The sequence below is a fragment of the Camelina sativa genome, chromosome 15 (genome assembly GCF_000633955.1).
Source record: "Camelina sativa cultivar DH55 chromosome 15, Cs, whole genome shotgun sequence".
NCBI classification, from domain to species: Eukaryota; Viridiplantae; Streptophyta; class Magnoliopsida; order Brassicales; family Brassicaceae; genus Camelina; species Camelina sativa.
The window spans coordinates 2,738,971-2,766,277 of record NC_025699.1 but is presented as its reverse complement, the minus strand read 5'-3'; the positions used below and the strand labels follow the sequence as shown (position 1 = coordinate 2,766,277).

The 27,307-nt window shown below is 36.8% G+C and overlaps 9 protein-coding genes across 12 annotated transcripts in view; 5 read left to right on the top strand and 4 right to left on the bottom strand.

The window, feature by feature from the left end:
• Positions 51 to 2,403, top strand: LOC104744852 (probable polygalacturonase). Its single transcript, XM_019237134.1, has 6 exons — positions 51 to 215; positions 436 to 765; positions 851 to 971; positions 1,076 to 1,250; positions 1,334 to 1,404; positions 1,498 to 2,403. Exons 1-6 carry the CDS (start codon positions 210 to 212, stop codon positions 2,142 to 2,144), a joined length of 1,350 nt encoding a protein of 449 aa, XP_019092679.1. The 5' UTR covers positions 51 to 209; the 3' UTR covers positions 2,145 to 2,403.
• On the bottom strand, positions 3,645 to 5,535 carry LOC104744853 (protein DEHYDRATION-INDUCED 19 homolog 4). Of its 2 annotated transcripts, none has more exons than XM_010465965.2 (5): positions 5,164 to 5,535; positions 4,910 to 5,061; positions 4,441 to 4,518; positions 4,059 to 4,324; positions 3,645 to 3,962 (listed from the first exon to the last, which is right to left on the bottom strand). In XM_010465965.2, exons 1-5 carry the CDS (start codon positions 5,249 to 5,251, stop codon positions 3,857 to 3,859), a joined length of 690 nt encoding a protein of 229 aa, XP_010464267.1. In that variant the 5' UTR covers positions 5,252 to 5,535; the 3' UTR covers positions 3,645 to 3,856. The 2 variants fall into 2 exon arrangements, with proteins under 2 accessions (XP_010464267.1, XP_010464266.1); XM_010465964.2 differs by having other exon boundaries at positions 4,910 to 5,073; positions 5,164 to 5,534.
• Positions 8,515 to 9,203, top strand: LOC104744851 (proline-rich antigen homolog). The gene has a single exon (XM_010465960.2). It carries the CDS (start codon positions 8,648 to 8,650, stop codon positions 9,110 to 9,112), a length of 465 nt encoding a protein of 154 aa, XP_010464262.1. The 5' UTR covers positions 8,515 to 8,647; the 3' UTR covers positions 9,113 to 9,203.
• On the bottom strand, positions 11,642 to 12,811 carry LOC104744849 (GATA transcription factor 15-like). Its single transcript, XM_010465959.2, has 3 exons — positions 12,505 to 12,811; positions 12,243 to 12,404; positions 11,642 to 12,163 (listed from the first exon to the last, which is right to left on the bottom strand). The coding sequence occupies exons 1-3, from the start codon at positions 12,523 to 12,525 to the stop codon at positions 11,915 to 11,917; spliced, it is 432 nt and encodes a 143-aa protein (XP_010464261.1). The 5' UTR covers positions 12,526 to 12,811; the 3' UTR covers positions 11,642 to 11,914.
• On the bottom strand, positions 13,148 to 14,948 carry LOC104744848 (thioredoxin-like protein CITRX, chloroplastic). Its single transcript, XM_010465958.2, has 4 exons — positions 14,620 to 14,948; positions 14,178 to 14,300; positions 13,529 to 13,609; positions 13,148 to 13,435 (listed from the first exon to the last, which is right to left on the bottom strand). The coding sequence occupies exons 1-4, from the start codon at positions 14,848 to 14,850 to the stop codon at positions 13,319 to 13,321; spliced, it is 552 nt and encodes a 183-aa protein (XP_010464260.1). The 5' UTR covers positions 14,851 to 14,948; the 3' UTR covers positions 13,148 to 13,318.
• Positions 15,144 to 18,770, bottom strand: LOC104744847 (importin subunit alpha-1). The gene is made up of 11 exons (XM_010465957.1): positions 18,369 to 18,770; positions 18,146 to 18,242; positions 17,948 to 18,039; positions 17,726 to 17,857; positions 17,426 to 17,611; positions 17,176 to 17,339; positions 17,007 to 17,085; positions 16,328 to 16,456; positions 16,092 to 16,219; positions 15,608 to 15,991; positions 15,144 to 15,524 (listed from the first exon to the last, which is right to left on the bottom strand). The coding sequence occupies exons 1-10, from the start codon at positions 18,582 to 18,584 to the stop codon at positions 15,610 to 15,612; spliced, it is 1,605 nt and encodes a 534-aa protein (XP_010464259.1). The 5' UTR covers positions 18,585 to 18,770; the 3' UTR covers positions 15,144 to 15,524; positions 15,608 to 15,609.
• LOC104744846 (60S ribosomal protein L29-1) lies at positions 19,188 to 19,876 on the top strand. Of its 2 annotated transcripts, none has more exons than XM_010465955.2 (3): positions 19,188 to 19,296; positions 19,398 to 19,501; positions 19,605 to 19,876. In XM_010465955.2, the coding sequence occupies exons 2-3, from the start codon at positions 19,400 to 19,402 to the stop codon at positions 19,686 to 19,688; spliced, it is 186 nt and encodes a 61-aa protein (XP_010464257.1). In that variant the 5' UTR covers positions 19,188 to 19,296; positions 19,398 to 19,399; the 3' UTR covers positions 19,689 to 19,876. The 2 variants fall into 2 exon arrangements, with proteins under 2 accessions (XP_010464257.1, XP_010464258.1); XM_010465956.2 differs by having other exon boundaries at positions 19,214 to 19,296; positions 19,376 to 19,501.
• On the top strand, positions 20,744 to 21,458 carry LOC104744845 (60S ribosomal protein L29-2-like). 2 transcript variants are annotated; one of them, XM_010465954.2, is made up of 3 exons: positions 20,744 to 20,818; positions 20,924 to 21,027; positions 21,131 to 21,458. In XM_010465954.2, exons 2-3 carry the CDS (start codon positions 20,926 to 20,928, stop codon positions 21,212 to 21,214), a joined length of 186 nt encoding a protein of 61 aa, XP_010464256.1. In that variant the 5' UTR covers positions 20,744 to 20,818; positions 20,924 to 20,925; the 3' UTR covers positions 21,215 to 21,458. The 2 variants fall into 2 exon arrangements, with proteins under 2 accessions (XP_010464256.1, XP_019092097.1); XM_019236552.1 differs by lacking the exon at positions 20,744 to 20,818 and having other exon boundaries at positions 20,825 to 21,027.
• The window catches only part of LOC104744844 (serine/threonine-protein phosphatase 4 regulatory subunit 3-like), a gene marked incomplete in the record, with an annotated part of 10,313 nt that continues 5,200 nt past the window's right edge, over positions 22,195 to 27,307 (top strand). The window contains 16 exon segments of the mRNA XM_010465953.2: positions 22,195 to 22,553; positions 23,311 to 23,391; positions 23,510 to 23,609; positions 23,698 to 23,782; positions 23,883 to 23,932; positions 24,336 to 24,415; positions 24,837 to 24,896; positions 25,117 to 25,216; positions 25,308 to 25,385; positions 25,769 to 25,836; positions 26,127 to 26,195; positions 26,279 to 26,356; positions 26,444 to 26,539; positions 26,797 to 26,867; positions 27,018 to 27,095; positions 27,185 to 27,278. Of these exon segments, the coding sequence (XP_010464255.1) occupies positions 22,509 to 22,553; positions 23,311 to 23,391; positions 23,510 to 23,609; positions 23,698 to 23,782; positions 23,883 to 23,932; positions 24,336 to 24,415; positions 24,837 to 24,896; positions 25,117 to 25,216; positions 25,308 to 25,385; positions 25,769 to 25,836; positions 26,127 to 26,195; positions 26,279 to 26,356; positions 26,444 to 26,539; positions 26,797 to 26,867; positions 27,018 to 27,095; positions 27,185 to 27,278 (1,233 nt within the window).

The following is a 27,307-nucleotide window of genomic DNA, read 5'->3' as shown; positions in this document are numbered from 1 at the left end:
AAAAAAAAAAAAAAAAAAAAAAAGCTTCTCTGTTTCTGTGTGGTCTGCTTACGCACAAAGAAGAGAGAACTCTTTCTCCTTCTTCTTCTACTTCTTCTTCTTCTTATTCTTCTCTCTCTGTGTGTCTGGTTACATTTGGCACAAAAAAGTTCATCACTTTATAGCTTTTTTCTCTTTTTATTGTTCCGACAGCTTCGTTACAAATAAAGATGTCAGTAAGTGCTTTCTCTCTTTAATTACATACGTCCTTCAGGGTGTGTTGTCCCTATCTCGGATTGTTCGATTTTCTAAAACCAAACTCTTCATCGTTTCTTTTAAGGGTTTACTTCTGTGTCTGAGTTACACAATGTTCGTAATTGTAACTCTCAATTGAAGCTTGTGTGTTTTGGAGACTTTAAACACAGAGATTTTTTTCTCCTTGCTGTTTTGTAACAGGTGGCAATAATCTTGATACTGGCATTAACCAGTTTGATTCCGATTAACGCAAAAGTTGACGGCGCCGGGAAAATATGCGACGAACTTAGCCGGAGAACATTGAGCACGAGACCACACAGTGTCTCCATTACAGATTTTGGTGCTGTGGGAGATGGCAGAACGCTCAACACTCTCGCGTTTCAAAACGCCGTTTTCTACCTTATGTCTTTCGCTGACAAAGGTGGCGCCCAGCTTTATGTTCCCCCGGGAAGATGGCTCACCGGAAGTTTCAGCCTCACCAACCATCTCACCCTCTTTCTCGAAAACGGCGCCGTTATAGTTGCCTCTCAGGTATATTATATAATACAGTGCTTCTGAAAACCCAATACTACTTTACTTGTTGCATGTGATGAATTTTTGTTACTCCAAAAAAAAGGATCCTTCGCATTGGGAAGTTGAGGATTCGTTACCTTCATATGGACGGGGACTTGATTTGCCTGGGAAGCGATACAAGAGTTTGATCAACGCTAACATGCTACATGATGTTGTTGTGACAGGTAACAAAACAATGCTTCATATCTTTCATCTCAATTTTTCCAATTCTTGTTAAAAATACTTCAAATCTTGATGTGGCTACTCTTTTTTTTGTTCCCATGGTTAGGTGATAATGGAACCATAGATGGACAAGGATTGGTTTGGTGGGATCGGTTTACTTCTCATTCCTTAAAGTATAACCGACCTCACCTCATCGAGTTTATTTTATCCGAAAATGTAATTGTCTCGAATCTTACATTCTTGAATGCTCCAGCTTATACAATCCATTCAATCTACTCTAGGTAAGAGCTCATAAGCCTAACTAAACCTTTTTTTTTTGGGAATGATATAGTCTTGGTTCTAACTTCTATCCTTATGCCTGCAGTCATGTATATATTCATAAGATTTTGGCTCATTCTTCCCCTGAATCTCCTTATACAATCGGCATTGTACCAGGTTAGTTGGCTCTGTTTTATGTACGCTCAAACCTTTGTTTTATTGTGTATGGAATAAAAACTTAAATGTCTTCTGTTTTGCTATGATTCTCAGATTCCTCTGATAACGTATGCATTCAAAACTCTACCATTAACGTGGGGTATGACGCCATATCCCTCAAAAGCGGTTGGGATGAATATGGAATTGCCTATTCCCGTCCCACTGAGAATGTTCATATAAGAAATGTTAACCTTCGAGGAGCTTCTGGTTCGTGTATCTCCTTTGGCAGTGAGATGTCTGGTGGAATATCCGATGTCTTGGTTGATAACGCCTTTATGCACAACTCATTAACCGGGATTGCCTTGAGAACCACGAAAGGCAGAGGTGGTTACATCAAAGAGATTGATATTTCAAACATTGATATGTCGAGAATAGGTACTGCCATTGTGGCTAATGGTAGCTTTGGATCTCATCCGGATGATAAATACGACGCAAATGCTCTCCCACTTGTGAGTCATATAAGATTAAACAAGATTTTTGGAGAAAACATCGGCGTTGCGGGGAAATTGGTTGGGATCAAAGAGTCTCCATTTACCTCAGTGGCTTTGTCGAATGTCTCTTTGTCTATGAACTCAGGTTCTAGTATATCTTGGCAATGCTCCTATGTTCACGGGTCGTCAGAGTCCGTCATTCCTGAACCGTGTCCCGAGCTGAAGAGAGATGATGATGATGATGATGCTTACGGTAGAGCTGCAGTCTAATTTTTATGAAAGCGACTGCAAAACAAAACAAAAAAAGCAAGAAGTACTTTTCTTGAGATCAAGAAGTACTTTTCTTGAGATTCTTTCTAGGATTCAATTCTTTTTTTGTGAAGTTAGCTAGGTCAGATTCTTTCTGCAAGATAAAACCACATTTTGTCTTAGATCATACATTTTTCTTTTGGTTATTCGGGTTTCCTATTTTTATTCTATGTTGTTTGCATATTGTGAGATAAGAAATCTGTACAGGTTCATTTCTTCATTTATCTCCCAATTAGCATTTGAAAATTTCAAAAAAAGACTTCTTCTTCTTCTTCTCCTCTTCTTTCGTCTGGAGCAGCCTGTCTATGGTCTACGTACCCGAATAAGTCTAGATGATGATAATACTATAAAGATAGTAGATAGATATTTAAAAAGTTTGAATATTTTTTTCGAAAATATTATTTTTATTTTCGATGATGTTTTAAAATATTGGGGGCCCAAGGCCATTTCGTAGATTTGTAACCCCTTTAAAATCGATATTCACCAAGTTAACCCTAGAACCCTCTCTGTCTTGTCTGTCATTTGATCATCAACATCAACCTAGAGACGGTGAAGCTAGCTGGAGGTAAGTCATACTCATACATACACGCTCTTCTTTTTTCTCATATATCATTCTTCGGTTTTAGATCCTTCCTTGTATCACATCACTTATCTGTGATTCTCGGATCCTATTTGAGTGATTTTGGAGCTTATATAATAAGAAAGAGAGTATTTAGACTTAGTTTTTGAATCTCTGCTTTTGCTTGATACCGAAGTTATTCATCATTTTTCTTATTATATTCTTGCGAGATTTTGTTATTCTAAATATCGTTTTTTCCGGCTCTATATATGAGTCACTAGTCACAGTCAGCCATGAGGTGGTATCTGCAAGGTGGTCGTTTCCTTCCTAAATGTCCAGAGACTGGGCCTCGAGTTCCACCTAAAACTACACGGAATTGGCGTCCCGTTCAATTGGTGGCAAGAGATCCGTTTGGTAGGCCGAGGCCGAGGTAAGATATGGATTATATCTTCAGTCAGCTGCTGCGCCTTCCAAAACCTCCTCTCCCGGAAATAGACACCGGGGACAAGTTTGCTGTGAAGTTGGTCGAGTTTGACCCAGAGAAAAGGATGCAAGTGATTGGAGCAGTTGCACGGGCCAAACTTCTTAATGTAAAAGTGCTCAAATCATTGTCCGAAGAGATGGGTGTGCAACGATCGCTTTTTTTGTGTGCAAAACGTCCCCAACTCCCTCATCAGACAAGGTGTCACAAAGGAGGAAGCTACTGAAATCATTACCAGTATCGAAGCTGCCGGTGGAGTCGCTGTTATGGAGCCATGTTCAAGTCATCCTGATGATGAGCAGCTTTCCTAATTGTTTGTCTTGTGACTGACTACAGTACGTACGTCCGTAGTAGTTGTTTTGTTAGACAAACTATTCTGTCATGTCATCATCCTAGAATAAAGAAAACCTGTCCGTAGTAGTTGTCTTTCGAATAAAGAAAGTACTTTATTCCGCTTATGCACATAAAGGTTCCAAGGTATAAACGACAATAATATATGGATGCAACTCTGCATCCCCTTAACTTACAAGATTTCGCATCACATACATTATGACCACTCTTTAACAAGTTCAACCTCAGATTCCTTATGCCTCATGCATCAACCACAACAAGGCGAGGGATTTTAACGGAAAATTAGAAATCGTCTCCAAGCATGGTTGACAACAACATACCCCGCACAAACTCGCTCTTTTTCGCCTTCTCTTGATCTTCACCTGAAAGTGGAGCTTCTTGAATGTCTCTGCGCAAACGAAAGCCAAAAGACCAAATAAGAAAAAAGAATCTCTTATGTAAAAAAGCTTTCTTGGCACCAGAGGATCACAATATATATATATACCTTTTGAGAGATTCTTTAAATGAGACTTTTGTAGCTGACTTTTCTTCAGTCACAACAAGTGTAGCAGTTTTGTTTGCAGACTCATTGAGTGAAGGAGAATTAAACATAAAGGATGACAACAGCGGATCAGAATCAATGTTTGTAGAAGAAGTGAAACTCGAAGAACCACCAAGAAGAGACTGTAAGTTAGCTTCCCGGAGTTCCTTTTTCAAGGCGAGATAAGTAGAGCTATATCCTCCTCTTCGCAACCTTCTCTTTCTCTGAACGTAAAAACCTCTCATCAAGGAATTAAACATATCCACTCTTAAGTTCTACCAAATATATGTACTATAGAGAACCAAGAAGCTATAAACAGATTAAGCATCAGCTATTGAAAGGATATCTTGAAAAAATTGGCATGTTGCGTCGTAATATGGCCAACGATATTTAATCCCACTCTCTTAGTGCATACAGGACAGACCTGGAGGGGAAAACAAAGAAGACATTTGTTCAAGTCCACGTTTTTAAAGAGCTAAACAGAGAAGTAGCTTCAATCTGGATGATCATAAAAAGATCACTAATTATTACCGACCGAATAAACGAAATATTCCAAAGATTTTGGATTCACAAGGCTGCTAAATGGGAATACACAGTGCTCATCTGATAAGAAGAAACAAACAACAGGTAGCCAGAGAACAAAACATTTCATCATCACACGAAGAGCACAGAGATATATATACCAACCAACAACATCTTCAAGTTTTCACAACCAACATCGATTTTTTCTAAATAAAAACCAAAACTTTGTAGAATCTAACTACTCAGCAAGATTTTTCCTAGAGCTAGAGAAAGGTATGAATCATTTGAATTACCCCGTTCTTGGCTTCAACGGGATGTTCTTCGTCAATGTGACAACAAAGCCCAACAATGTCAAAATCCTCTGCGCAAAAAGGGCATATAAACTCAGCTTTCAAATCGTCTTCTCCTTCAAGATCCTCGTACCCTCCTCCTCCTACTCCTCCTCCTAGATATAAATCTGCCACCAAAACTCCAAAGATCAAATCTTATGACAAAAAAGCCTAAGAACAAAAACATGAGATTCCCAATTAAAACAAGTAGCGCGAACCTGATCGGGATTGACACCGTCTCAAAGAAGAAGAAGAAGAAGAAGAGAAAACAGAGGGACAATTGATCCATGAATTGGAAGAATCCATATCTTCTGATCGTTAATTATACAAAAAGAAAAGAGAAAGATTAAAAGGAGAGAAATTTGAATGTGGATTATCAACGAAACCCTAGAAGCACGGGAGAGAGAGAGAGCGAGAAAGAGAAAGAAAGAAGAAGAAATGGAAGGAGGTGGAGAGAGAGTGGGGGGAAGAAGCGAGAGACTTTGTTTTACCGAACTACAACTTCGGAGTCGGAGTCGGAGTCGGAGTCTCGGAGATGAGACATGAAAGACAAATGCTTTGTATTGTAATATTTTGTTTTACCTGTTATACCCTTTAGTTTTATGTTTATTTATAGTTTTTGCCCCTTTATATTACACGAAGTCGTTCACTTCACGCGGTTTGGTTTCGATTGGACCGAACAAAGGAAAGGGGTTATGTTGTAATGCTTCACACGTGTAGCCTTAGTCTACCGCAAAGTCCCCTGCTTGAGAAATTAAATTGCCCACCTTTATTACTTTATTAATACTAAATTAAGTTTAGGAATCTGCTTTAATTATTTACTAAATTAAAAACTTTACCACAAATACCCATGTAGTATATCATTATATAACCATCCTTGTAAAGTTGTGGAGGATCTGCTGTGAGTCTGTGACGAGTTTTGTCGGCGTTTCCAAGGCTTTTTTGTTACTTTCAACTTTCAATTACTACCAGTTGTTAGTGAATACTGAATACTGGAGTAGTACTGAATAGTGATTGTAGCCAATGATCAATTCCTCAAAGTAAGAGTTTCTTTAAATTTATTGCTTCCTAATCTTAAGCATAAGTAAATTAGAAAGTTAGAATGGTGTATAAATGGGCTGTGAGTTATTTATCGCAAATTAGTGAAATTTAGTCTTTAATATCTGACAGATAAGCTTTATGTCTAATTGTTTGGTTGAGAATGGTTTGATTGAAGGAGTTATAATTAGTTTAAGAATATTGTAATATTGAAACAGGTGATTCACATACGAATTATTCTTTTCTTATATTTTTTATATAAAAACAAAAAAAAACTCGACAGTGACATGAGTCATCTCAAAATTTTAATTAAAAAAAGGTATTGAAAAAATAGCTGCATGTGACTATGTGAGGGAAGAGGGGAATAAAGTGGTGGTGTGAAATTAATACTATCTTTTATCAACAAACAAGGAAGAATCCAATTAATGTTTGGCAACCAACAAAATATAGAGAGCTTTCTTTCCTTTTTTTTCCTTGCGATTTTGTTTGATCCTCTCTCTCTTTCATTTTCATAGTGCAAACTTATTTCACTTCACCATTCACATTAGGTACATGAACGGAAACAATCGACAGACAACATTTTTCCTTTTTGTCTCTATCACCTATGCAACTTTGGAAGATTTTTGTTCAATACAACACAACTGGTGTGATTGGGAGTGTGGATGAAAAAGAAAAGAAAAGAAGAGAATTATGAACTGTATTTATAATATTTCGAATGAATTTGCTAAAATGTTTTAAAGTGAAAACCCCATCTTCGAAGAGCTGTGTTTTTTACTTTTCATGTATGAATGAAATTGACTTACATACGAATAATTAAACAAATCATATGTCGGCCTTGTTTGATAGATAGGATAATAAGACATGGTTTGAAAACACCGTCTGAAATAATAACGAATACAAATAGTTAGAAGACATATGTGTCACCCTTGCTCGAAACGCCGACGCTAGCGACATTAGTTAGAAGATAAGTGTAACCCAAAGTTGTTTAGGACCTAAAAAAAGTGGAGAAATTGTTGTTAACGCTGATTACAACGATGTTAAAGCTAAATGTTTTGTACTTTTGTTGTTGAAAGAACATAGGCTTTAATTTTCAGATATTATTATGATTAGTCTAACAATGAAATAGAGTTGCATGAAGATTCGATTTCATTAGCTCTTGGCCCTCTTAGGTTACTGCTTTTGTATAAAATACATAACTCAACGAAATAGCACAAAACATTTTGTATTTCTAGCACAAGATAAGAAATAATCACATCGGCTTTCTCATAGCCACGTGTTTTCACTTCTACTCACCAATCGTTAAGTGCCACATATAAACTATTCCTCACCTAACAATAAACAATTTGTATTAGAAGATTTTTGTTTTACTTAAAATCCGAAAATCGTATATCTACTACTCAAGTCTCAGGTATATCCCATTTTTTACGAAGAGCCGAAAACGACAAAAAAGGAAAAAAAAAAAAAAAAAAATCCGATTCACTTTCCAGTTTCGTAGTCGATTCTTGGATTGAAAAAAAAAAAAAAACTAACCTAATTAACCATGATGTAAAGGTATGAAAATTTAAACTTCAGTTCATAGATTGAAGTAGAAGCCATATGTACTAAAGAAGTAAAGATTCTATAGACGTGCATATCTTTTCACCATGTCCAAACCAGGTCTAGATAAAATTTATAAAGGTTATAGACTTATAGTAAAAGAGAAAGACTCAAAATTACTACTTCTTCCGTTCTAATTTAGTTATTGTTATAGAATTTAATTTTTATTTCATATTAGTTGTCGTTTTAGATTTTCAATGCAGATGTTTGATGAATATTCTAATCTTATCCCTGCTGTATTAAAGTTTCAACTAATGAAAAAATTATAAAATATATTAATGAAGGACAAAACATAAAATTTAATAGTTTACTTATGTGTAAAAATCTTAAACGACAGTTAAAATAGAACGGAGAGAGTAGTTTATTTATATATTAAAAAAAAAGGATGATCTCAAAACTTTCGGTTGAGAAATTAGAATTGATATGTACTTACAATACATGTTACCATTTGGCATTTACCGAGTATTTCAGTACTTTTATTACACAAATCTTTGGTTATAAATGTCAAATGTATTTATTTGCTCTGCGTTACATTCTCCAAAATTACGCTCTGTTCTTTTTTCTCCGTGTTATTTATATTTCTCTCATAGTCTCTCTAAAATTAATTTATTTCCTAGATAATTAATTATTTCATGTAATCAAATTTCCAGAAGAAGAGAATTATGTATTATATATATTTAAATATTATAAAGAAGAATTTTACAGAGATTTAAAGTACCCAAATCAACATTTTTGAGATACTGTCAGTGTACGAATATATCTATGAAATATAAAATTTATGAAAACGATATATGACAAATGCGAATAACTTTTGACACTAATAATAAAATCTTTTAATACTACTATGAAGAATTATTTTTCGATTTAATGAATTTTTAAAATAATACAATTAAAAATATTAAATTCGTTAATAAAAAGAGGAAATCACTCTTATTCTGAGCCTCTGAATGTGTGTTTCTTCTTCCTTCTCTCTCTCTCTCTCTTTCTCTCGTTTCCTTTCATCTTCTCTCTTCCTTATCACTTGATCTTCTATAGCTCATATTTGTCAGACTACAAAAACTTCTGACAATGGAACCAAACAGATTCTCTACTCTGTCAGCTCTTCTTGTACTCTTAATGTCACTGCCTCTCTCTGTGACTTCAAAAGACCAAACTGTTTCTTGCACAATGTGTTCCTCTTGCGACAATCCATGCAATCCTGTCCCATCTTCTTCTTATCCTCCTCCTCCTCCGTCGTCTTCAAACTCCGATGGGGGTGGTTCTTATTACTACTCTCCTCCTCCTCCTTCCAGCTCAAATGGTGCTAAGTACCCGCCTCCTTACGGCGGCGACGGTGGACAAGGTTACTATTATTCGCCTCCTTACTACGGAAATTACGGGACGCCGCCACCGCCGAATCCGATCGTTCCTTACTTCCCGTTTTACTATCACACACCTCCTCAGGGTCAGCAGGGGTATTTAGATTCTGGATCGGATCGTTTAAAGGGTTCTCTTCTCTTTGCTATGTTCGTTGTCTTGCTCTGTTTTGTGTGACGGAGGGAGATTCATCTTGATTTACCTACCTGGATAAATGTACCAAGAACTGAATTATCTTTTACTATTTTAACTTATCTTTTTTTACATTTTTGTTGACAATTTGTATTTAATATATATATATATATATATATATATATATATATTTTAATCAATTAAGAACATTTTATAATTTACTCTTTGTTAACTCTCTTCAAATTATATATTAGTATAATTAAGTAATTGTGGCATAACTTGAGCTTCAGTAACTGTGTCCATAAAGTACAAGGTAAGTGTAGTTCACTTACACTATTTTGTCGGTTCGATTATATTGTTAATAAACGAATTATGATTCATAATTCTGTTAATTACGTCGACGTAATTTTGCATTGGCAAATTAGTCAATTAGTACTGTTAGTTTTTTTTTTTTTGGGTGACATCTGATGTGATGGTCATTAGCTTGACATCGCTACATAAATTGGACGGCCAGTTTTGCTCGAAGACAATTTTTATCCTTTCCTCTTAATGAAGTAAATTAAATATGAAAACTTACGGGTTTGTTCCCCAAGCTCTGGCGAATCGGGTTTGTTCCCCAAAAAGAAGATGGTTTTCTTTGTGTAAAATCTACTATCCGGTTTTAGATCTCTTTATTTCTTTGTTTTAGTCTTCCGTTTTGGGGCTTAGTTTCCGAATTTCTTTGTTTGTTTCCCCGTGTTTGGGGCTTAGTTTCCGAGAGCTTTGACTTCCTCGATTTGTTTTCCCGGGGGTAAAGCATTGTCGGCTTAGTTTCCGAAGGTTAAAGTACTGCCGGCTTTTCATGTATCCCACCCTTTCAGTTTAATATATATTTCAGATGACAATAAAAAAAAAAAAACGATAAGAGGAATTATTTGCTGAGGACAAAGATCAAGTAAGTAAAACCACCAACAGCTCAAGTTTTGGCCATGTGATCGTATCTTCTTCCTTTATTTTTTTGTTCATCTTTTTCTTTTCAATATTTAGATTGCCTACCTTTTTAAAGCTTTCTTAAAGGAAATGTGAAAAATATTAGCTGGCTAGCACGTGCGAGTAGTAATGGGTTTGTTGTGGTCCCTCGTTCCCCACCAAGCCGATCTAACACAAATTCGGTATAATCCGGTACAATGTTCTGACCTGGTTCTTCTTCTTTATTGCATTATTGGAATATTGAATTTTAGTTGACTACTGGATTATCAATCAATCCAATCCACGTCTGTCAGTATCTACTATCTGAGTCTCTTTTGCGTGTGTTTTAATTGTTTAAAACTTTAAATCTTCACGAGTGTCCCATTTTACTCGTTAAGGAACAAATTCAAAAACCTAACCAGAGAGTTAACCGAGATTAAATCGCTATACCGAACCGGTCAATTGTATTTATTGGGCTAGGCTGGCCTTTTAAGTTTTGGGCTTTGCTTCATAGTAACTTTGTAGCTTTTTTTATCTGTAAGTTTATCCCCGCCCTTCTATGATGTTTAATCAAATTATAGGTAGAATATTTTATTTTTTGTAGGCATTTTTTAATTTACTTTTGTTGATAAATAACATTTAAATTTTAGATTCTGTAGATTTCAATAATTAACTTTGAATTAATTCGACTATTTGAGGAACATGGTATCCATTTATCCAATGGTGTGTGTATTTTTATCTATTATGGTACTGTTTTGGAAAAACAAATGAATAAAGTAGAGACTAAAGTTGTTTTATGCCCTTATGAGTTGACAAAATAAAAGTTATTTTCAATTTGTGTAGGTAAGTAGCTTCCAGGACTTTAGATAGGAGTTGTCGGAACCAATTCAACTCAAGATTCGTTGATTAAGGTAGTAGATGACGAGGCTATCTTTTTTTTGGGGCCATATGTGGTAAGCCCAATTTCATATATAAATCCATTTGTAAATATACCTTTTCTTGGGTGAAAATCCATTTGTAAATATAGATAAAAATTCGAATACAAAAAAGGATGGGATGAATGAGTCAAACCCTTTGACCAGTCACGTGACACCTATGAACATGTAATACTATATGATTCGAACTCGTCTGCTCACATCCAACTAAACTAAGGTTACTATAGGCCAACATACCGTGTACTGTATGCTACATTTATTGCAAATGTAGAGATCACCCCATAACATTCGCATTGAGTTCAAGCTCTTTGTTGTTGTTGGTCCCGCTTTGAGAGATCTTTTTGTTAGTTTTATAATAACTTACAAAGAAATCTTTAGATATCTCTTTTACTTTCGAAATGATTGGAAACAACAAACACCACCAAGCAAATTTAATCTCAGTATTATATTCTTATGCAGTACTATATCATATGAGTCCTTGGTGCCCAATGAAGGTTTTTTTTGAATTTACATGATCATTCTTATAATTAAGATTTATTTAAAACAAAAACAAAAATGAATTTAGCGAGGGAAAGTACATAGAAAGTTTGGTTCTTTTTCACTTGAAAAGAAGCGGCAAATTCGAACATCACAAATTTAGCTAAAACAATTTCAAAAAAAAAGAAAGACACAAAACTATGTGCTTGACAGATAGGCAAGTCTCCTCTCCATTCTTGTCCTAATAAAGACAAAAGCTTCCAATAAAAATAATTGTCCCAAGTAAGAAAATTATCTTTATCTTTGACCTTTCATTCTTCTCCAGAGAGATCACACACACACACACATACAAACTAGTGATACAAAATTTGAAGTTTTGAAGTTAATTCAACAACGCAAAAACACGAACAAAAATTACAGAATTAACAACATATCCTACAAAAATTTAATTATTATTAATTATTAAAAGGTGAAATCAATTCGGGTTTTAAGCATAAACGGAAGAAGCATAAGAGAGAGCCATGAGTAACACAGCGGCTTGCTCATCTTCGCCGAGTTTATTCCCAGCCGTTGTTGATCTTTGCATCATCACTTCTCTCCCCAATTCCAACAATCTCTGTTTCAACGAATCACCCAACTTTGGATTCTTCATCTTCTTGATCTTATCTTCTGATCTGTTTGAGATTACTGTTCTTCTTTTCTTCCTGTTTCTGATCCCGCATGCGTTACAAAGCGACTACACAAAAATCAATCAGATCAGATCAGATCAGATCGGTCCGGATCGGATCGAAATCGAAGAGAGAGAGAATAAAAACCTTGGGACCGGCGGGACCGCTTCGCCAAAGAGGGGGTTTGTTAGTACCACAAATGGCACAACTCTTCTTCTCGTTGCTGCTGCTGATGATACCTCCTCCTCCATTACTGTTGCTACTGCTGTGTTCTTCGATCGAATCTCCCATAGCTTCTGATTCGAAAACCTAAACAAACACATAAGTAAACCGTTAAGTTTAAACTAATCGGATCACTAATAGAGAGAACAGAGATCAAAAAGCAAGAAGAGGGAATCAGATCACTCACTTTAACGGTTGGATCTAGCATTACCAAACGTCGTCTCCAATATCTGGATCGTGATCTGGTTGCCAATTCGAGAAGATATGAATCTAGGATTACAAACAGAGATCGGAGTATAGAGAAGAAAGAGATAAAGAGTTGAGAAGATCAAAGACGAGTGGATCAGATAACCAAAAAAATTTGAATCTTGAAAGTAGAAAGAGAGAGAGAGAGAGTGTGTGTGTGAGTGTCAGAGGAGAAACAGAGACTACTATTAATATATTTTTTTTTTTTGGGTTCAAAGAAACGAACGAACCAACAGCAGATAGAGAGATACCGCACAAAACTAAACCAAAATATGCCAATTATAAATCAAAATTTCGGCCCGGCTAAGCTAAACCCTAGTTTTAATTTTATGTCGAATTGACGGAAGTACCCCTGATTTCTTTACTCTTGGATCATTTTAGTGCCACCCGCCAAATATTATTCCCTCGATCCTGATTGAAAAAAACTTTCGCATAATTTGGGCGCCATTTTGAGTGGCGTGGTGCTTTCTTTTTATAATAATAATGGTGTTTAATACTTTAATTGCGTTTATAGTTAAGATTTGGGAAAAGTCTTTAATGACGTCATTCCTCTCTTCCTAGTAGATTAGATAGAGATGTGCGGCAAAACTTCAAACTGATCAGATCAACGGCTCATAACTAACATTGCATACATGTAAATGTCTTTAAAAGATAACCTCAGATGACATTTTTCTCTCAAATGCAATAATATAACTCAGTACCAATCCTAAATTACGGCGAAATTCTATTCAAACCTAAAAGCACCAAGAGGACTTTCACATGTCGTTGTCAATGATATCGCGCATCATCTGTAATGGAATTAGTCCTTCTGTCCTTATTGCATCTTTGCTTGGGTCAGGACTGATGAACAATAATGTTGGTAACCCCCGAACCTGCATCACAACATTTTTTTTTGGTTATTGTCATGAGTTGAATTGTTAATGCTGCAAGGAAAACAGAACCTGCAAGTTAAACAGATTGTTTACCTGCATGTCGCGTGCAAACTCGTACTCGTCATCTGTATCGACTTTCACAATTACCGCATTGCTCTCGTACTCTACTGCGAGCTGTTTCACCAAGAGCATAACTATTTAACACGAGTGCAATGAGATTTGCAGAGTAAAAACGGGTAGATAAAGCTAATCAAGAAGTAGATGCTCACAATTCAAAAGTATTTTGCAAATGTAAACACGCCGACTACGCAAACAATATATATCTTCGTCATAAAGAGTGGGTGAAACAAGTGATTAAGATTGGAACTATTTATCTAATTCATCAAAGTACTAAACCATAGAAGAGACTTGATTAATGAGAAGGGTCTTTCAACTCTAGTCCACTGCCATACCAAGACCCTATACAAATCCAGAATGCCCTTGATACATTTTTATAGCTCCTATTTAAACATTAAGCTAGCTAAGCTACAATTCACTGCCAACTCTTAGGCTAGTTACAATAGTCCTACAGTAGACTTTTGCAAGAAAACCTTTTCATAAACCATAACATTTCAAGATAACGAAAAACCTTATCACAAACCAGTAACATTGTTTGTATAAATATAAGCACTCTAGAGTCTACACATGAAGCAAACGAAATGGAGAATGTATAGAAAAGATGAGTTATGAGAATCCATGGTACCATTTCTAGTTCCTGGGCCATCAAGATACAAGGTCCACACCATGTCGCATAAAAATCTACAATCAACGGCACCTTCCTGTCTCCTTTCACCAGTTCTTGAAGTTCTTGAGCTGAAAATTTCTTCTGCCAAACCATAGGAAAAGGAAAAAAATAACATCCAACGATCAGTAAAGCTCCCACTTGATGGTCTTAAGAGTTATCCATAAGATCCAAATTAAGGAATCTCAATTCTGAAGAGCATTTAGAAATGAATTGGGAGCTACCATGTATAATTCTTATATAACTATATCAATGCTAGCTTCCGGGCAAGGTGAAATTTTGCCTCGAACGAACTCAATTTCCCAGGAAGACAAGATGGGAAGTCGTAAAACGAATACAAACATGAAACTAACAAAGACAATATGGAGGAGATGGGAGCGAGCGAGAGAGAAATTGGCCGTACCACAAGATAATCTTCTCTAACAAACTTTCCGCGAGGAGGAGGACAAAGAAGCTTCCGCGGACGCGTCAACGGAGAGATGGGATAGTTCCCGGCGGTCGAGGAGGAGAACGGCGAGGCTACCGGGGGGATTTCTCTCCGGAGAAAGAGAGACGACGGAGCATGAATGGAGGATAGAACCGGCGACAACGGGATGTTGAGGTTTGGAAGAGTTCTGGATTGAACAAGAGCCATTTTCGATGACTGCAAAAAAGATTTCAGTTTTTCGCTTTTTTGAGGGGTTTTTAGACGATAAGGCAATTGAACAACAGTGTTTTACTTTTTGTACTTTGGACAACAGTGAACTAGTTCTTGTCTTTGTACACTTTTTATTTACGGCTCAGGTAAAGTCAATTTTATCTTACTCAATGCAGTTTTCATGTCTTAATTCCATATTTTAAATATTCTGCAATAGTAACGATCAACTTATTCACTGCATGATTCGAGTCTTTTTAGCTCGAATATAAATCCTTCCCAACTTCTGGAAATCAAGACACCAAAAGAGCTTTTTGTTTTCCACAAATTTTAGACCAAAAGGTTTGTGGTTTCATATTTTACCGACATACAAATTGTTGTGAACACAAAACAAAAAAAAATCAAAGACTCCAGTGTAAAATGTATAACCCTCCAAAATTTAAAAACAACACAAAAGTAGACTCACGACCGGTGTGTGTATACCGGTCTTCTCATATAAAAAAAATATAGCTCTGGGGACTGGACAATGAAACCAAACACTTTCTGAGACTCTGTACTTTTAAACCGACCACCCGGAATAGCCCTCCGAGACCAGACAACCCCGGTAATGAAACTAGACTCTGACTGACTCTGACTTTTCATCATTCTCAAGCTGCAAGCTTCCAGTTCTATTCCTGTGGGTTTGTGTTTCATATCTTAACATCAGAATTTGCAGGTTTTCATGTTAGAAAGTTGAAGGGTTTTTACTTCTTCTTACCTTCAGCTGAAGTTAAATCCCCCGGATGGGACCGGAGCTTGGTTGCCTCCAAACTGGAACCCAGCCTGAGAACCATCAACACCTGGAGGTTGTGGTGTCTCCTCATCTTCGTCTTCAAGCCAGTATGCCTCCAGAATTTTAACAGCCTTCTCGTAGATCTCCTGGTTGTCATGGCTCTGAAGGTTCTCGATCTTTTCTAACCCTTCTGCATCATCAATCAGCTGAGCGTAATAGTTCATGTCCCCTGTGTTACCTAAGTTCTTCTCTGCCTCTCCAACCTTCAAAATGTTTTCCAATCCTTCAAGGCACACAGTTATGATTCTTGGATCTGGGCATACCAGGAGATCGCATAATGGTTTTATGCATCCTTGCTCCACCAGGTATCTGTAATAACCAACGGGGACAGAAAATTAGTATATAGACCCAATTCATAACTGCGAAGTAACTAGAAATTAAGAAGAAGGTAAAGAATACAGTGACATACTTGATTTGATCATGAGATCCACCTGAAGTTGCATTTGAAATTGCCCATGCAGCTTCTTTCTTAATGTCAAATTCAGCATTTTGAAGTAGATTGACCAAAGGGGTAATCAGATTAGCGGCAACTACTGTCTGCAACCATTGGAAAACAAAAAGATTTTAAACACAACTAGTAATGTTAAAAAGGTTCTCGATGGAAAACTGTAGAACACACATGATGAAAAAGTAGCAACTGCGCACCTGGATCTGGTCTTTGTTGCCTGCTGTGATGTTTGAAATCGTCCAGCAAGCTTCCTTCTTTATGCTTTTCTTATAGTTTTGAGTTAGAAGGTTGGCAAGACAAGGTAGAGCACCGCTATTGATCACCCACTGGAGAAGAAGTTCATTGGATTTCCCAAGAAAACGATTGTAAGATGTTTTCAGATGTATAAAAGTCGGCTTAGATAGATTACAGAAAAACAAATTTCAACCAAGAATTAATTGCAACAAAAAATATGACAAAAGCAACATATAACAAAAACGGCATTGCATATCTACTAATATGGACAGAGTGGCACAGAGGGAGGGTCAAGTGATAAGCATTCAACCCTCCCGTTTTCTTGATGAAAGGTTGGCTATGAGAGAACAACAAGCGGGTAGCACGCAATTGCCCAACACTTCATCATATCTATATACCAGTCTTTGATTAGATGTATGCATGGTATATATCACTACAAAATGTTTCTGTTACCAAATCAATTATAAAAGTACTAGTCGTATTTTGAACCAATTCGGTAATTCCTAAAGGCCAAAGGATTCTCATAATTAACTGATGTGCTTATAACCAAAGCTAACTTCACCAAAAGCAAAAGGTATACTATCATATACAATGCAGAGAAGTACTGTGAGAACTTCAGTAGACAGGATTTTGAGATCATACCTGCGTTTGTTGATCATCTCCAGTGACTATATTCCCGACGGTGCGAAGTGCAGGAATTAGCACAGATGGAGAAGGATGGCTGAAATATCAAGAGCACGGTGACAAGTTAATTATCAACACATGTATGATAGGGACAGAAAATAAAGAGAGTTAACAAAAGTTTACAGACAGGAGATGTTCAACAAGTCTTGGGACAACACCGGCCTCGATAACAGTCTGGATTTTGTCATTGGTCCCATCAGAGAGGTATGAGAGAGCCCAACAGGCATCTGTCAAGACTTCTTCATCGTTCGAGTGAATTAGTCGTTGAAGGGCTGGAAGAGCGGGTTTCACCTGTTAATCATGCTTCATATGTTAAAAGAATACTAAAACATAACGAATGAAGAAACAAGCCTGGACGGAAAAAAAAGTTAGAAGACCTGGTCAAAGTGAGGCTGAGGCTTGCCACGACAGAAGTTTGACAAGGTCCAGGTGGCATTTCGAAGCATGGACAATTTGGCATGCTCATTAAGCTGACTGAGCAGCGGCACTAGTGCCCCGTAACTAAGAACAAGATCACGGCACTGTGGTGAATCACCAGCAACGTTACCCAACGCCCATACAGCCTACAAGTTAGCACGCAATCTCAAGATCAATATCTTACAAATTGCATAATTTCCCATGATTCAGTAATCATCAGAAGTCCCATACTAAATGATAAAACATTCGAAGCTCCATACCTGCTCACGGACATCATCGCTAGGGGAAGCAAGAAGCTGGACAAAGATTGGAACAGCATCGTGCTCGATTACAACCTTTGTGTGATCCGAAGTTCCAGATGCAATGTTTGTTAGAGCCCAAGCTGCCTCAAACTAAAAACGATCAAAGAAAATCAGAATTCACAATACAGGATTCCAACGAAGATTGAATCAAGTAAAAGAGGCAAGACTGTTCTTATTCACCTGAATCGCGGGGTACTCCTCTTTCTTTAGAAACTCAACAAACCGAGGAACAACACCAGCACCTATCACTTCCTCAATTGGAGGACTCCTCTCTATGCAAAAACACAACACAGACAGAGAGAGAAAACAGTTAACTCAAAAGAATACGTAATATCAAAACGCATAATAAAGAGAGAATTAAGAATACAAAATAAGTACCAATAGAGAGAAGCTTCCTGAACTGAGTAGTGGACTCAAGCTGCAAGGCAGGATCATCGGACCAAATCCCAGCAACCATATCCGGTAAACTCTCCAACTACAATGGAATTTAACAAGCCAATCATCAACCCTAACTAGTAGACAGAATCCAAACCCTAAAACCCTAAAACTTGGACTCCAGGAACAATCGAACGAATCCAAAAAATAAAACCCAGAATCGTACCTTCTTAGCAGCGGCATGAGGAGCGGAGGAAGCAGGAGTGAAATCCTGAAGAGCTTGCATACCTTCACGTCTCTTCTTCATCAAACTCTCCTCACGCTTGCTTTTACGGATCTCAACCATGTTGTCTTCTCTCCTCCGTCTTCCTTCCTCAGCATCCACCGCAACTTTGTAACGGTTCCGGCGAACCTCCGTCCTAGCGTTGGGTCTCAGCGACATGATTTAAGGAAAAATCTGATAACCGGGATACTACTTAACTCGATCGATGAATACAGACACACGCTCACAGTGGTTTTGTGTATGCGGAGGAGAGCAAATTAAAACAAAAATAAAAACCCTAAAAAATTGATTTGGGAGTGAAAAAGTGAAGAAAGGGTTAAGAAAAAAAGAGGCAGCGAGAGAGAGAGAGAGAGAGACCATTTGTTCCCAATTTATAAATGCTAAAAAGGAAAAGAACATTCACTTATTTACGATTTTGCCACTCTTTATTTATGCATATTATCTATCTGTAATTATAAGGTTTTTTACATAATTAATCCTAGATTTAATACAAAAAAAAATGGCTGGAAAGCAATAGACATCAAATAAATGTAATGTATAGATTTGTTACATTTAATAGTAAAAAGGAGTAAACAGCCAAATAAATTTAAAGGTTATGTTATTGAATTAATGGGTTAAACCAAGCTTTTTATACCCCAGTTCATAAAAAGGTCACCGTTTCTATAGTCCATGACTTTGGGTTAATTTATATGGGCTTTTATGGTTAACAACGAGACAGATTAATAGGCCCATATATGATTTATGAGGGCACCTTCGTCATTCACATTTGACTATAAATCCAACCAAATTAGGGTTTTTGTTGCAGAGCCGTATTTGTATCGCTGTAAGCAAACCCTAGCCGAGCAGATCTCTCTCTCTCGCCTCACTTAAGGTTAGTTCCTTTCTTATATATCCTTCCGATCTGTGTCTTATTTCTCTCAGTTGTTTGGTTTCGTGATTGAATTGAATAGTTGTGTTGTGGCCTTGTCTCAGAAATGGCCAAGTCGAAGAATCACACGGCGCATAACCAGTCGGCGAAAGCCCACAAGAATGGAATCAAGAAGCCAAGGAGACACCGTCACACCCCAACCAGAGGAGTAAGTATCTTATTACTGCTTTGTAACTTAAAACGATTACAGATTCCAGTTTTTGATTCAGAGTTTGATTCGCGCCCTCTCTTTTGTCTGAAATGTATTTCAGATGGACCCTAAGTTTCTGAGGAACCAGAGGTACGCAAGGAAGCACAACGTTAAGGGCGGCGAGAATGCTAGCGCTGAGGAATAAGCTTCTTTGTTATTTTTATATTATCTGTGAGACATTTCTAAGTTTTTTTATGAATTTTGAGACTTTTTCTTAGACAAAGGAACCAAATTCACTTTCCCCTTTTGAATATGTTTACGCTATGTTGGTTAAGTTTGTGTACTCTCTCTTATCCTGGCCTTAATTTTGATTTCATCTGTGTTTTCTATTCATCTGCGATTGCTCGATTTTATGCTCAATTTTTAAGTTGTTACGTTTGTTCGTATGTTCTTAGTAGATTTGTGAAATCTGGAAGCCGGATTCCGAATTTGATCTACGATCTACATTTTTGATACCATTAGTAGATAGTGAGTGGTTGGTTATAAACACCATATGGTTTCATTTTCCCAGTAGAGTTGAAATTTATGCAGTTTGGTTTGTGTAACACCCTGATCATTTTTGCCCTTTTGAATATGTTAAGCCTTGTTTGTGTTAGTTTTGACATTAGAGTGATGGCCATTTGCACTTTTTATTAGGTATATGTAGACCTTTACTGTCTAGTTAAATGGCGTGAGTTAATCTTTGTTTGGTCGTCTTTGAAAAATTGTGTATCAATTTACATCCTCATGACTGCTCTAGTTTTGGCATAAACGTAACAATTTTGGCTTAATTCTTAAATCTAGTCCCGAACGCCAATTGAACCTCTTTTTGAGGTTTCTGTTATTTGTCTCTCTATATCTGTGATTGTCAGATAGGTTTTATATCAAGGTCAAGCCACGTAGATATTTGATATTTCCTTCACAACGTTAGAGAATCATTTATCTCAATGAAATATGTATCAAATATGGTTTTTTCAGCTTAAATCTTCTAGTCCTAATAGGAGAGTTGGAAACAATAATTGTGTTACAAGATAACCACTGATGGGAGTTGAAATCTTCTAAGATAATATGTACACAGTGAACTGATATCAACCTTGAGTTCGCAACATTTGTTACAGCGGCGTTAGTACGTTACCTTTGGTCATTTAGCGATCCCTTTAGGCGTGTACCACTATTTTGGGGTAGTTTCATGGGCTTTATACAATTTAAGACAGGCCATATTTTAAGGCCCATCACTAGGGTTTTGTAATCCTTTTCGCGGAACGCAACTCTTTCTCCTTTCGCTCTCTCACTCAGGTTAGCTTCTTATATCCGGCCGATCTCTGGAGCTAATAAATTGACTTGTGTTCTCCTTTTTAGTTGTTTCGTTTTTGACTGATTAGTACTGTGGGCTTGTGACAGAGATGGCCAAGTCGAAGAATCACACGGCGCACAATCAGTCTGCCAAGGCGCATAAGAACGGAATCAAGAAGCCAAGGAGGCACCGTCACACCCCAACCAGAGGAGTAAGTCTCCGATTGCATTTTCAATCTAATTTTTGATCCAGATTCTGATTTTAGTTTCTTGGTTTGATTTTTGCTTCTTCTTCTTTTTTGTGAAATGTTATAGATGGATCCTAAGTTTTTGAGGAACCAGAGGTATGCAAGGAAGCACAACGTCAAGAATGGCGAGAATGCTAGTGTTGAAGAATAGAGATCTCTTGATCGTCTTCTGATTGACATTTTGAGGTTCTTATGAAATTTATGACTTTTTTCTTCTTAAGACAAAGGAACCAATGTAATATCAGAGATTGTTCATTTCAGATTCTCTTTTCTTGCGAGTTACTTGATTTTGATACAATTATTTCACTTGTTCGTTTATGTTCATGTATACCTAGAATCTGAATACTGAACTGGATTTAGGTTTGTCTAGCTATGTGATTTGGAATATTTTTATTCAGCAATGCCTGTTGTTACATTTTTAGGTTCTGATTTCGTGAAAATTATGTACTGGTTCTAGTCTAATCTTATGAAAGTAACCCTTGTTAAAAAGTCTTTGTTTGTCAACTCCCTGTTGCCAATACGATTAAATTCTTAATTTGGTACATTGATTGGAAAATATGTGTAGACGCCAAACCATAGTGTCTCAAATTGGTCAATTTGGGAAATTATAAGATTAAATAATTTTTTATTTGTGTATGGTTTTATTATGTAAACAAATGAATAAAGCGATGATGATGACGAAAGAACCCTTAGTTTAAGGCAAAGCAGCAGCAACACGAAGGATAAAAGCTAGTGTGGAGGTTTCGATTCCTTTGTCTCGCTCGCCTTTTAAGTTTGCACTTCGGATAGATCTACCAACAACCTAAAGCCACGTGGTTATTTCTTTGACCACATAAGCCTATGCACCTTCAGAGCTTCACTAATCTCACGCGGCATAATTTTCAAAGCCGCACCTGGCGTTTTCTGATTGGATTTAACTTGTTTCTACACAGAGCTCGTCATTTTTTCTACGTCACAGGCTGTCATTTTTAAAGAGAGGGAGCCAACTCGCGGCGAGTGAGCGCGTGGAGGACGCTGTATGGCTTTTTAGTGAATAGAGATGGTTACTGAGGGTATACATGGAATTTGGTTTCATAACGTATGAAGAAGAATTATACTATTATTTTTTTTCTGCTGCTTTAATTTTTTTTTTTTCTTTTTTGCCTCTTTCTTCTCTCTTCTTTCGCGTTTCGAAGGTTGGGGAAAGCTTTCGCAGAAGAAAATAAAAAAAAGCTAGAGAGAGAATGTCAATGTTTTTTTGATGCTTCGTATGGTAATTAGGGTTTCTTTCTTTGTTGGGGTTTGATTTCGTCTCCTTGGAGAACTGAATCTCCCGCCTATATCGACGGCGTCTAATTTCATATCCTTTTTCTCTCTCGTTGCTCCAAAACCCTAACTTTTACTACCGTCGGTCATTATTCACACTTTCTCGGCTCGATTTGGTGTTGGAGGTGGTTAAATCAGTGATGGGCGCCCCCGAAAAGTCTCAATCTAATACCAATTCGATGCAGGTGTGTCTCGAGCTCTCTCTCCCTTTGTTTACTTTATTTGGCTCACTTGATTCGAGCTGGGCTTGCTTTGATTGGTATAACTGCTTGTAGAGCTTATGTATTATTAAAGCACTCCTGCTTTGGAACTGTGTTATTTATTGAAGAAAATTTGCAAATTACTCTCCAATTCAATATGTATCTCGTTTTTTAGAGCACACAGACTATGAGATTTGTAATTGGCTCCTTGATTCGAGCTTGGGTTGGCTCGATTAGTAGAATTTCACTTGCCCTCGTTTGCTTATTTGTTTATGTTAAGGCACTTCCTAATTAGAGCCCACAGAAGATGAGATAGGTAATGCTTATTGAAAAAATTCATCGTTACCCAGCAATTCAATAGGTATCTTGGTTTTTAGAGCACACCGAAGATGAAATTTTTCATTTGATCAGCTTTCTAGGGTTCTCTTTATTACTCTTTGGAGGTATATATTCACCCTGTTAGGTAGTGTAACGTATCCCATTAGTTTGTGGGGGTTCATCCTCTTTAGAACAGTGTAACGTACCTTACTTTGGAGTAGCTATCCCGCCATGTGGTATACCTTACTTTCTGAGATAAAACGGATCTTGATGGTGAATACATTGAAAAAACATTAGAAAGTTGCCGTTGTTTGATAGCTTTTGTAAAATTGTGAGGAAGGGCTTTGTTTTCTGTGAATTGGGAACAAGGGTTTGTTTGCTGTGAATTGGGAACAGCCTTCTGACTCTTGTATTCGTTGTTCAGAGAGTGAAGGTCTATCATTTGAATGAAGATGGTAAATGGGACGATCGTGGAACTGGGCATGTAAGCATCGACTATGTGGAGGTCTGTTGTGTTTCTAATTGACTTGCTGAATTCCACCTGCTGCTGGTATTCCGCAGCACTTATTATGTAAATTAACTTAGAGGAATTCGTATCTAAATGGAAGTGCTATATGATGCAGCGATCTGAAGAACTTAGTCTATTTGTAATTGATGAAGAAGATAACGAGACGTTACTTGTGCATCCCATCAACCCTGACGATATATACAGGAAGCAAGAAGGTAGCCTTTTTGTGTCATAGTTAAATTGCTGTAATATCTTTTGGATTTTTTATATTCTTGGATAAGTGGTATCTGTTTCAATTTACAGACACGATAATCTCATGGAGAGACCCAGAGCGCTCAACAGAACTGGCTTTAAGCTTTCAAGAGACTGCGGGCTGCTCTTATGTGTGGTGAGTTAAGAAAGTATTTCTTATTTTCTTCTTCTTCTCATCCTCATTTTTTACATATAACAATACTCTTGACTGCAAATTTTGTGTTTGTATTATTCAGGGATCAAATCTGCACTATGCAACGAAATTTGCATTTCAGCTCTTTGAACAGTAAGAATTTTCTTTTGGAGGATTTTATTACTTTAGAATATCCTTTTTAATCGTGATTAGCCTCATTTATCGAGTATAATTAACATATGCTTATTCTATATATTCTGTTGTGTTACGTAAATGGAGTTTGGAGTCTCTGAGTTTTTTTAATTGTAGTAATGCAAGGGCTTTAGCTAGGTTTGTTTATTGTGGGCATTTGGATATCAGAATATTTGATCGTAAAGATTTGTTAGCAACAGGCATGGTGATTAAAGCTTTTCTTACTAACCATAACATTTCCCTCATATCTAATATGCTTAATCTATTCAACTGTGTCCTAGTTTGATCCGATGTTGAATTTCAATTTGACGATAAAAGTAACTTGAGGATTTTACTAATTATGTAATCATCTTTTATTGAACAGGTGAAACATTTCACAGCCTGAATAGTGAGTTGAGGGAGCTTCCTGCTGTAGAACTTACTACTCTTCCCTTAATACTGAAGGTTGTAAGATTCTACTGCCCCTATGCTTTAGTTATATTGTATTTCTTTTAGATCGTTTACCCCTTCTTTACCTGTCTCATGTGTGGTGAAAAGTGCAAAATATTTGTGAAGGCATCATTGTAAAATTTCTCTCGCAAATGTTTTGCGGTGCCTTTTTTCCCTCCTCGTTGGCCTTTTTACTGTCTTTATTATTTGAAAAATCTACTTTCTATCCATTTGTGACACCCAGATCTAGAATTATTTTTCTCACTGTTATATATATTCTTTCAAAGTGCAAGAATGTGCTATTTATATATATTCTCACCCAGATCTATCTGTCGAAGTTTCCTTGTTTACTGATAATGTCCATTAGTACTCTGAATTTGTTTCCTGGTTTTTATTTTCTCAGAGACTTTGTAATATCTTTCCATCTTCCTTGCAGATTGTTACAGAGAGTGGCATTACGGATCAGATGCGGCTAACTGAACTTATTTTGAAGGATGTAAGTTATGAGCATTATTGTCCTTTCCAGTTTAGTGTGATGCTATCTTTATTGATAAATTTTGAGCCCTTTTTTCTTTTACTTTCATCTTTAATGTAATCAAATTTTGTGATTTCTGTCACCTCGTAACTTTATATACTGTTATTATTATAGTTTATTATGTCTGAAAGAAGTAGATTCTGGAAACCTCCTTAATCTTACCTTTAATCCCTTGGCGCAGCATGATTTTTTCCGGAATCTGATGGGTGTATTTAAAATATGTGAGGACTTGGAAAATGTTGATGGCCTTCACATGATATTCAACATTGTCAAGGGAATCAGTTAGTATTCTTAAACAGATTATTATCATTTCTTACATCCACTTATCTTAGAATTATCTTGTGACTCATTTCTTATATCTTTTATATGCAGTTTTGCTGAACAGTTCTCAAATCTTGGAGAAAATATTTGGAGATGAACTGATTATGGAGATTATCGGATGCCTTGAATGTAAGTTTAATATCTCTGGTCGAATTTAGATAATTTATACATTTTAAAGATAATGACAGGCATTACCTTCAGAATATAGCGGTTTGATATCTATTGCATAAGCCTTTAGACGTTGTTGGATTCTGTTGCGACTCCTATTAGACTTTCTTGCCCATAAAATGCTGAGGACTCTACTTGTGGTTTCATATCCTACGTCGTACATGGACACCAAAAGCTTAGGTTTCTTTGATTATTAGGTGGATAGTATCTTGCTGGATCATATAGCCATGTTCTTAAGGGTTACCATCAGCAACTTATATAATAGCCAGTTTGATGCTTTTTCTTATATTCGCTGTCTCCCTTTATGAAGCAATAAATGACGCTGCATTGTTGTCTCCATACAGATGACCCCGGTGTTCCTCACTCCCAGCATCACCGGAATTTCTTGAAGGAGCATGTAGTCTTTAAGGAGGTAACTCAAACGTCCTTTATGCTATTGATTTAATGTAGTTAAGAGAAAGTGATCGTAGACTGTACTTAGGGAATATTAGAGACATTTTCCTTTCACGAGAACAGAAAATACTTGCTAGAAATATTAAAGACGCTTGCTTTTTTTTTTCGGTAAGAAAGAACATGCCCAATTGCTCATTAGGGATATTTTGGGATTAGCTCCCTTTGGCTTTTAGAAATGAGATCGATATAGAATAATAGGATATTTGGAATTTTTCTGGAATTCTTCATTATACTCCTTTATATTTGCAGGCTATACCAATTAAGGATCCGTTAGTCTTGTCAAAGATACACCAAACGTACAGAATTGGTTACTTGAAGGTTGGATCCCAATTTTTTTTTTTAAAACAATTACGCCCCTTTTCTGTGGTCGTATGTTTCTCACCTTCTGTCACCTGTTGCAGGATGTTGTTCTGGCTAGAGTACTAGATGATGCTATAGTTGCAAATTTGAATTCAGTAATCCATGCGAACAATGCCATTGTAAGTTGTCCATATAAATGCCAACAAATATGTTATGGAAAGCGCGTATTCCATATTTTTTCTTTGACTAAAGTGTCTCTTCTTTAGGTTGTTTCATTGCTCAAGGACGATAGCACTTTTATTCAAGAGTTATTTGCAAGGTTTAGGTCACCTACTACGTCTGTGGAATCCAAGAAAAATTTGGTATTTCCCGGCCTTAAGAGGCATTTGTTATTTTATTTTTAGCCTCACTGGTTTTGTATTCGTTAAGGACATTCGTAAAGTTTATTTTAGTTGACATATTTTGGTAGTAAGAGATTTATTTGGATCCCCTTTCTCTATCCCCCGATATTGAGATGATCTACATGTGGCAACAGATGGAAACGATAGGTCTCCTTTAGTAAAATATGGCTGTTCTGTTGAGTTAGTCAGACTAATGTGTTTTCATTCTCTTTAAATAGGTATATTTCTTGCATGAATTTTGTAGTTTAAGCAAGAGCCTTCAGGTGGTGCAGCAGTTGCGACTTTTTAGGTATGTACTCACCAATGTAATCGGTGTTGAACAGTGGTGACTTCAGAACATATGTAGCAGTTATTAAATTATTGTTACTGCTCTTGCTTTGTTGAGAAAGTCGTCTTTAATGATCTGTTTATCAATTGGCTTACTTTTCAATGATTTCAGGGACCTTATTACTGAAGGAATTTTTCAAGTCATAGAAGAAGCCTTGCGGATTCCCGACAAAAAACTTGTGTTGACTGGGTTACAATTTTTACTGACTAATTAGACATGAGAACTCTTCGTGGTCACTCTCTATTTTCTTATGCCGTTAAGAATTGTTGTGGATGCAGGACAGATATCCTGATTCTTTTCTTGAATCAAGACCCCAACCTTTTACGTTCTTATGTTGTTCGGACAGAAGGAAACCCCCTCCTCGGTCTCCTGGTAATTTTCTGTAATCTTTTGTAGCCTTT

Coding starts and splice junctions, on each gene's coding strand:
- LOC104744852 (XM_019237134.1), top strand. Junction 972..1,075: donor ACATGATGTTGTTGTGACAG/GTAACAAAACAA, acceptor TCCCATGGTTAG/GTGATAATGGAACCATAGAT. Junction 1,251..1,333: donor ATCCATTCAATCTACTCTAG/GTAAGAGCTCAT, acceptor TTATGCCTGCAG/TCATGTATATATTCATAAGA.
- LOC104744853 (XM_010465964.2), bottom strand. CDS start 5,251: ATGGATTCTTCCAATTCATGGATCAATTGTCCCTCTGTTTTCTCTTCT. Junction 4,519..4,909: donor CCGTTGAAGCCAAGAACGGG/GTAATTCAAATG, acceptor TTTCCCCTCCAG/GTCTGTCCTGTATGCACTAA. Junction 4,325..4,440: donor AACATGCCAATTTTTTCAAG/ATATCCTTTCAA, acceptor AGAGGTTTTTAC/GTTCAGAGAAAGAGAAGGTT.
- LOC104744851 (XM_010465960.2), top strand. CDS start 8,648: ATGGAACCAAACAGATTCTCTACTCTGTCAGCTCTTCTTGTACTCTTA.
- LOC104744849 (XM_010465959.2), bottom strand. CDS start 12,525: ATGCTAGATCCAACCGTTAAA. Junction 12,405..12,504: donor TGCTAGATCCAACCGTTAAA/GTGAGTGATCTG, acceptor GTGTTTGTTTAG/GTTTTCGAATCAGAAGCTAT. Junction 12,164..12,242: donor GCGGTCCCGCCGGTCCCAAG/GTTTTTATTCTC, acceptor ATTTTTGTGTAG/TCGCTTTGTAACGCATGCGG.
- LOC104744848 (XM_010465958.2), bottom strand. CDS start 14,850: ATGGCTCTTGTTCAATCCAGAACTCTTCCAAACCTCAACATCCCGTTG. Junction 14,301..14,619: donor TTAGAGAAGATTATCTTGTG/GTACGGCCAATT, acceptor ATGGTTTGGCAG/AAGAAATTTTCAGCTCAAGA. Junction 13,436..13,528: donor AGTTTGCACGCGACATGCAG/GTAAACAATCTG, acceptor GTTGTGATGCAG/GTTCGGGGGTTACCAACATT.
- LOC104744847 (XM_010465957.1), bottom strand. CDS start 18,584: ATGTCGCTGAGACCCAACGCTAGGACGGAGGTTCGCCGGAACCGTTAC. Junction 17,858..17,947: donor AGGAGTACCCCGCGATTCAG/GTGAATAAGAAC, acceptor GATCGTTTTTAG/TTTGAGGCAGCTTGGGCTCT. Junction 17,612..17,725: donor GCGATGATGTCCGTGAGCAG/GTATGGAGCTTC, acceptor GCTAACTTGTAG/GCTGTATGGGCGTTGGGTAA.
- LOC104744846 (XM_010465955.2), top strand. CDS start 19,400: ATGGCCAAGTCGAAGAATCACACGGCGCATAACCAGTCGGCGAAAGCC. Junction 19,502..19,604: donor GTCACACCCCAACCAGAGGA/GTAAGTATCTTA, acceptor AATGTATTTCAG/ATGGACCCTAAGTTTCTGAG.
- LOC104744845 (XM_010465954.2), top strand. CDS start 20,926: ATGGCCAAGTCGAAGAATCACACGGCGCACAATCAGTCTGCCAAGGCG. Junction 21,028..21,130: donor GTCACACCCCAACCAGAGGA/GTAAGTCTCCGA, acceptor GAAATGTTATAG/ATGGATCCTAAGTTTTTGAG.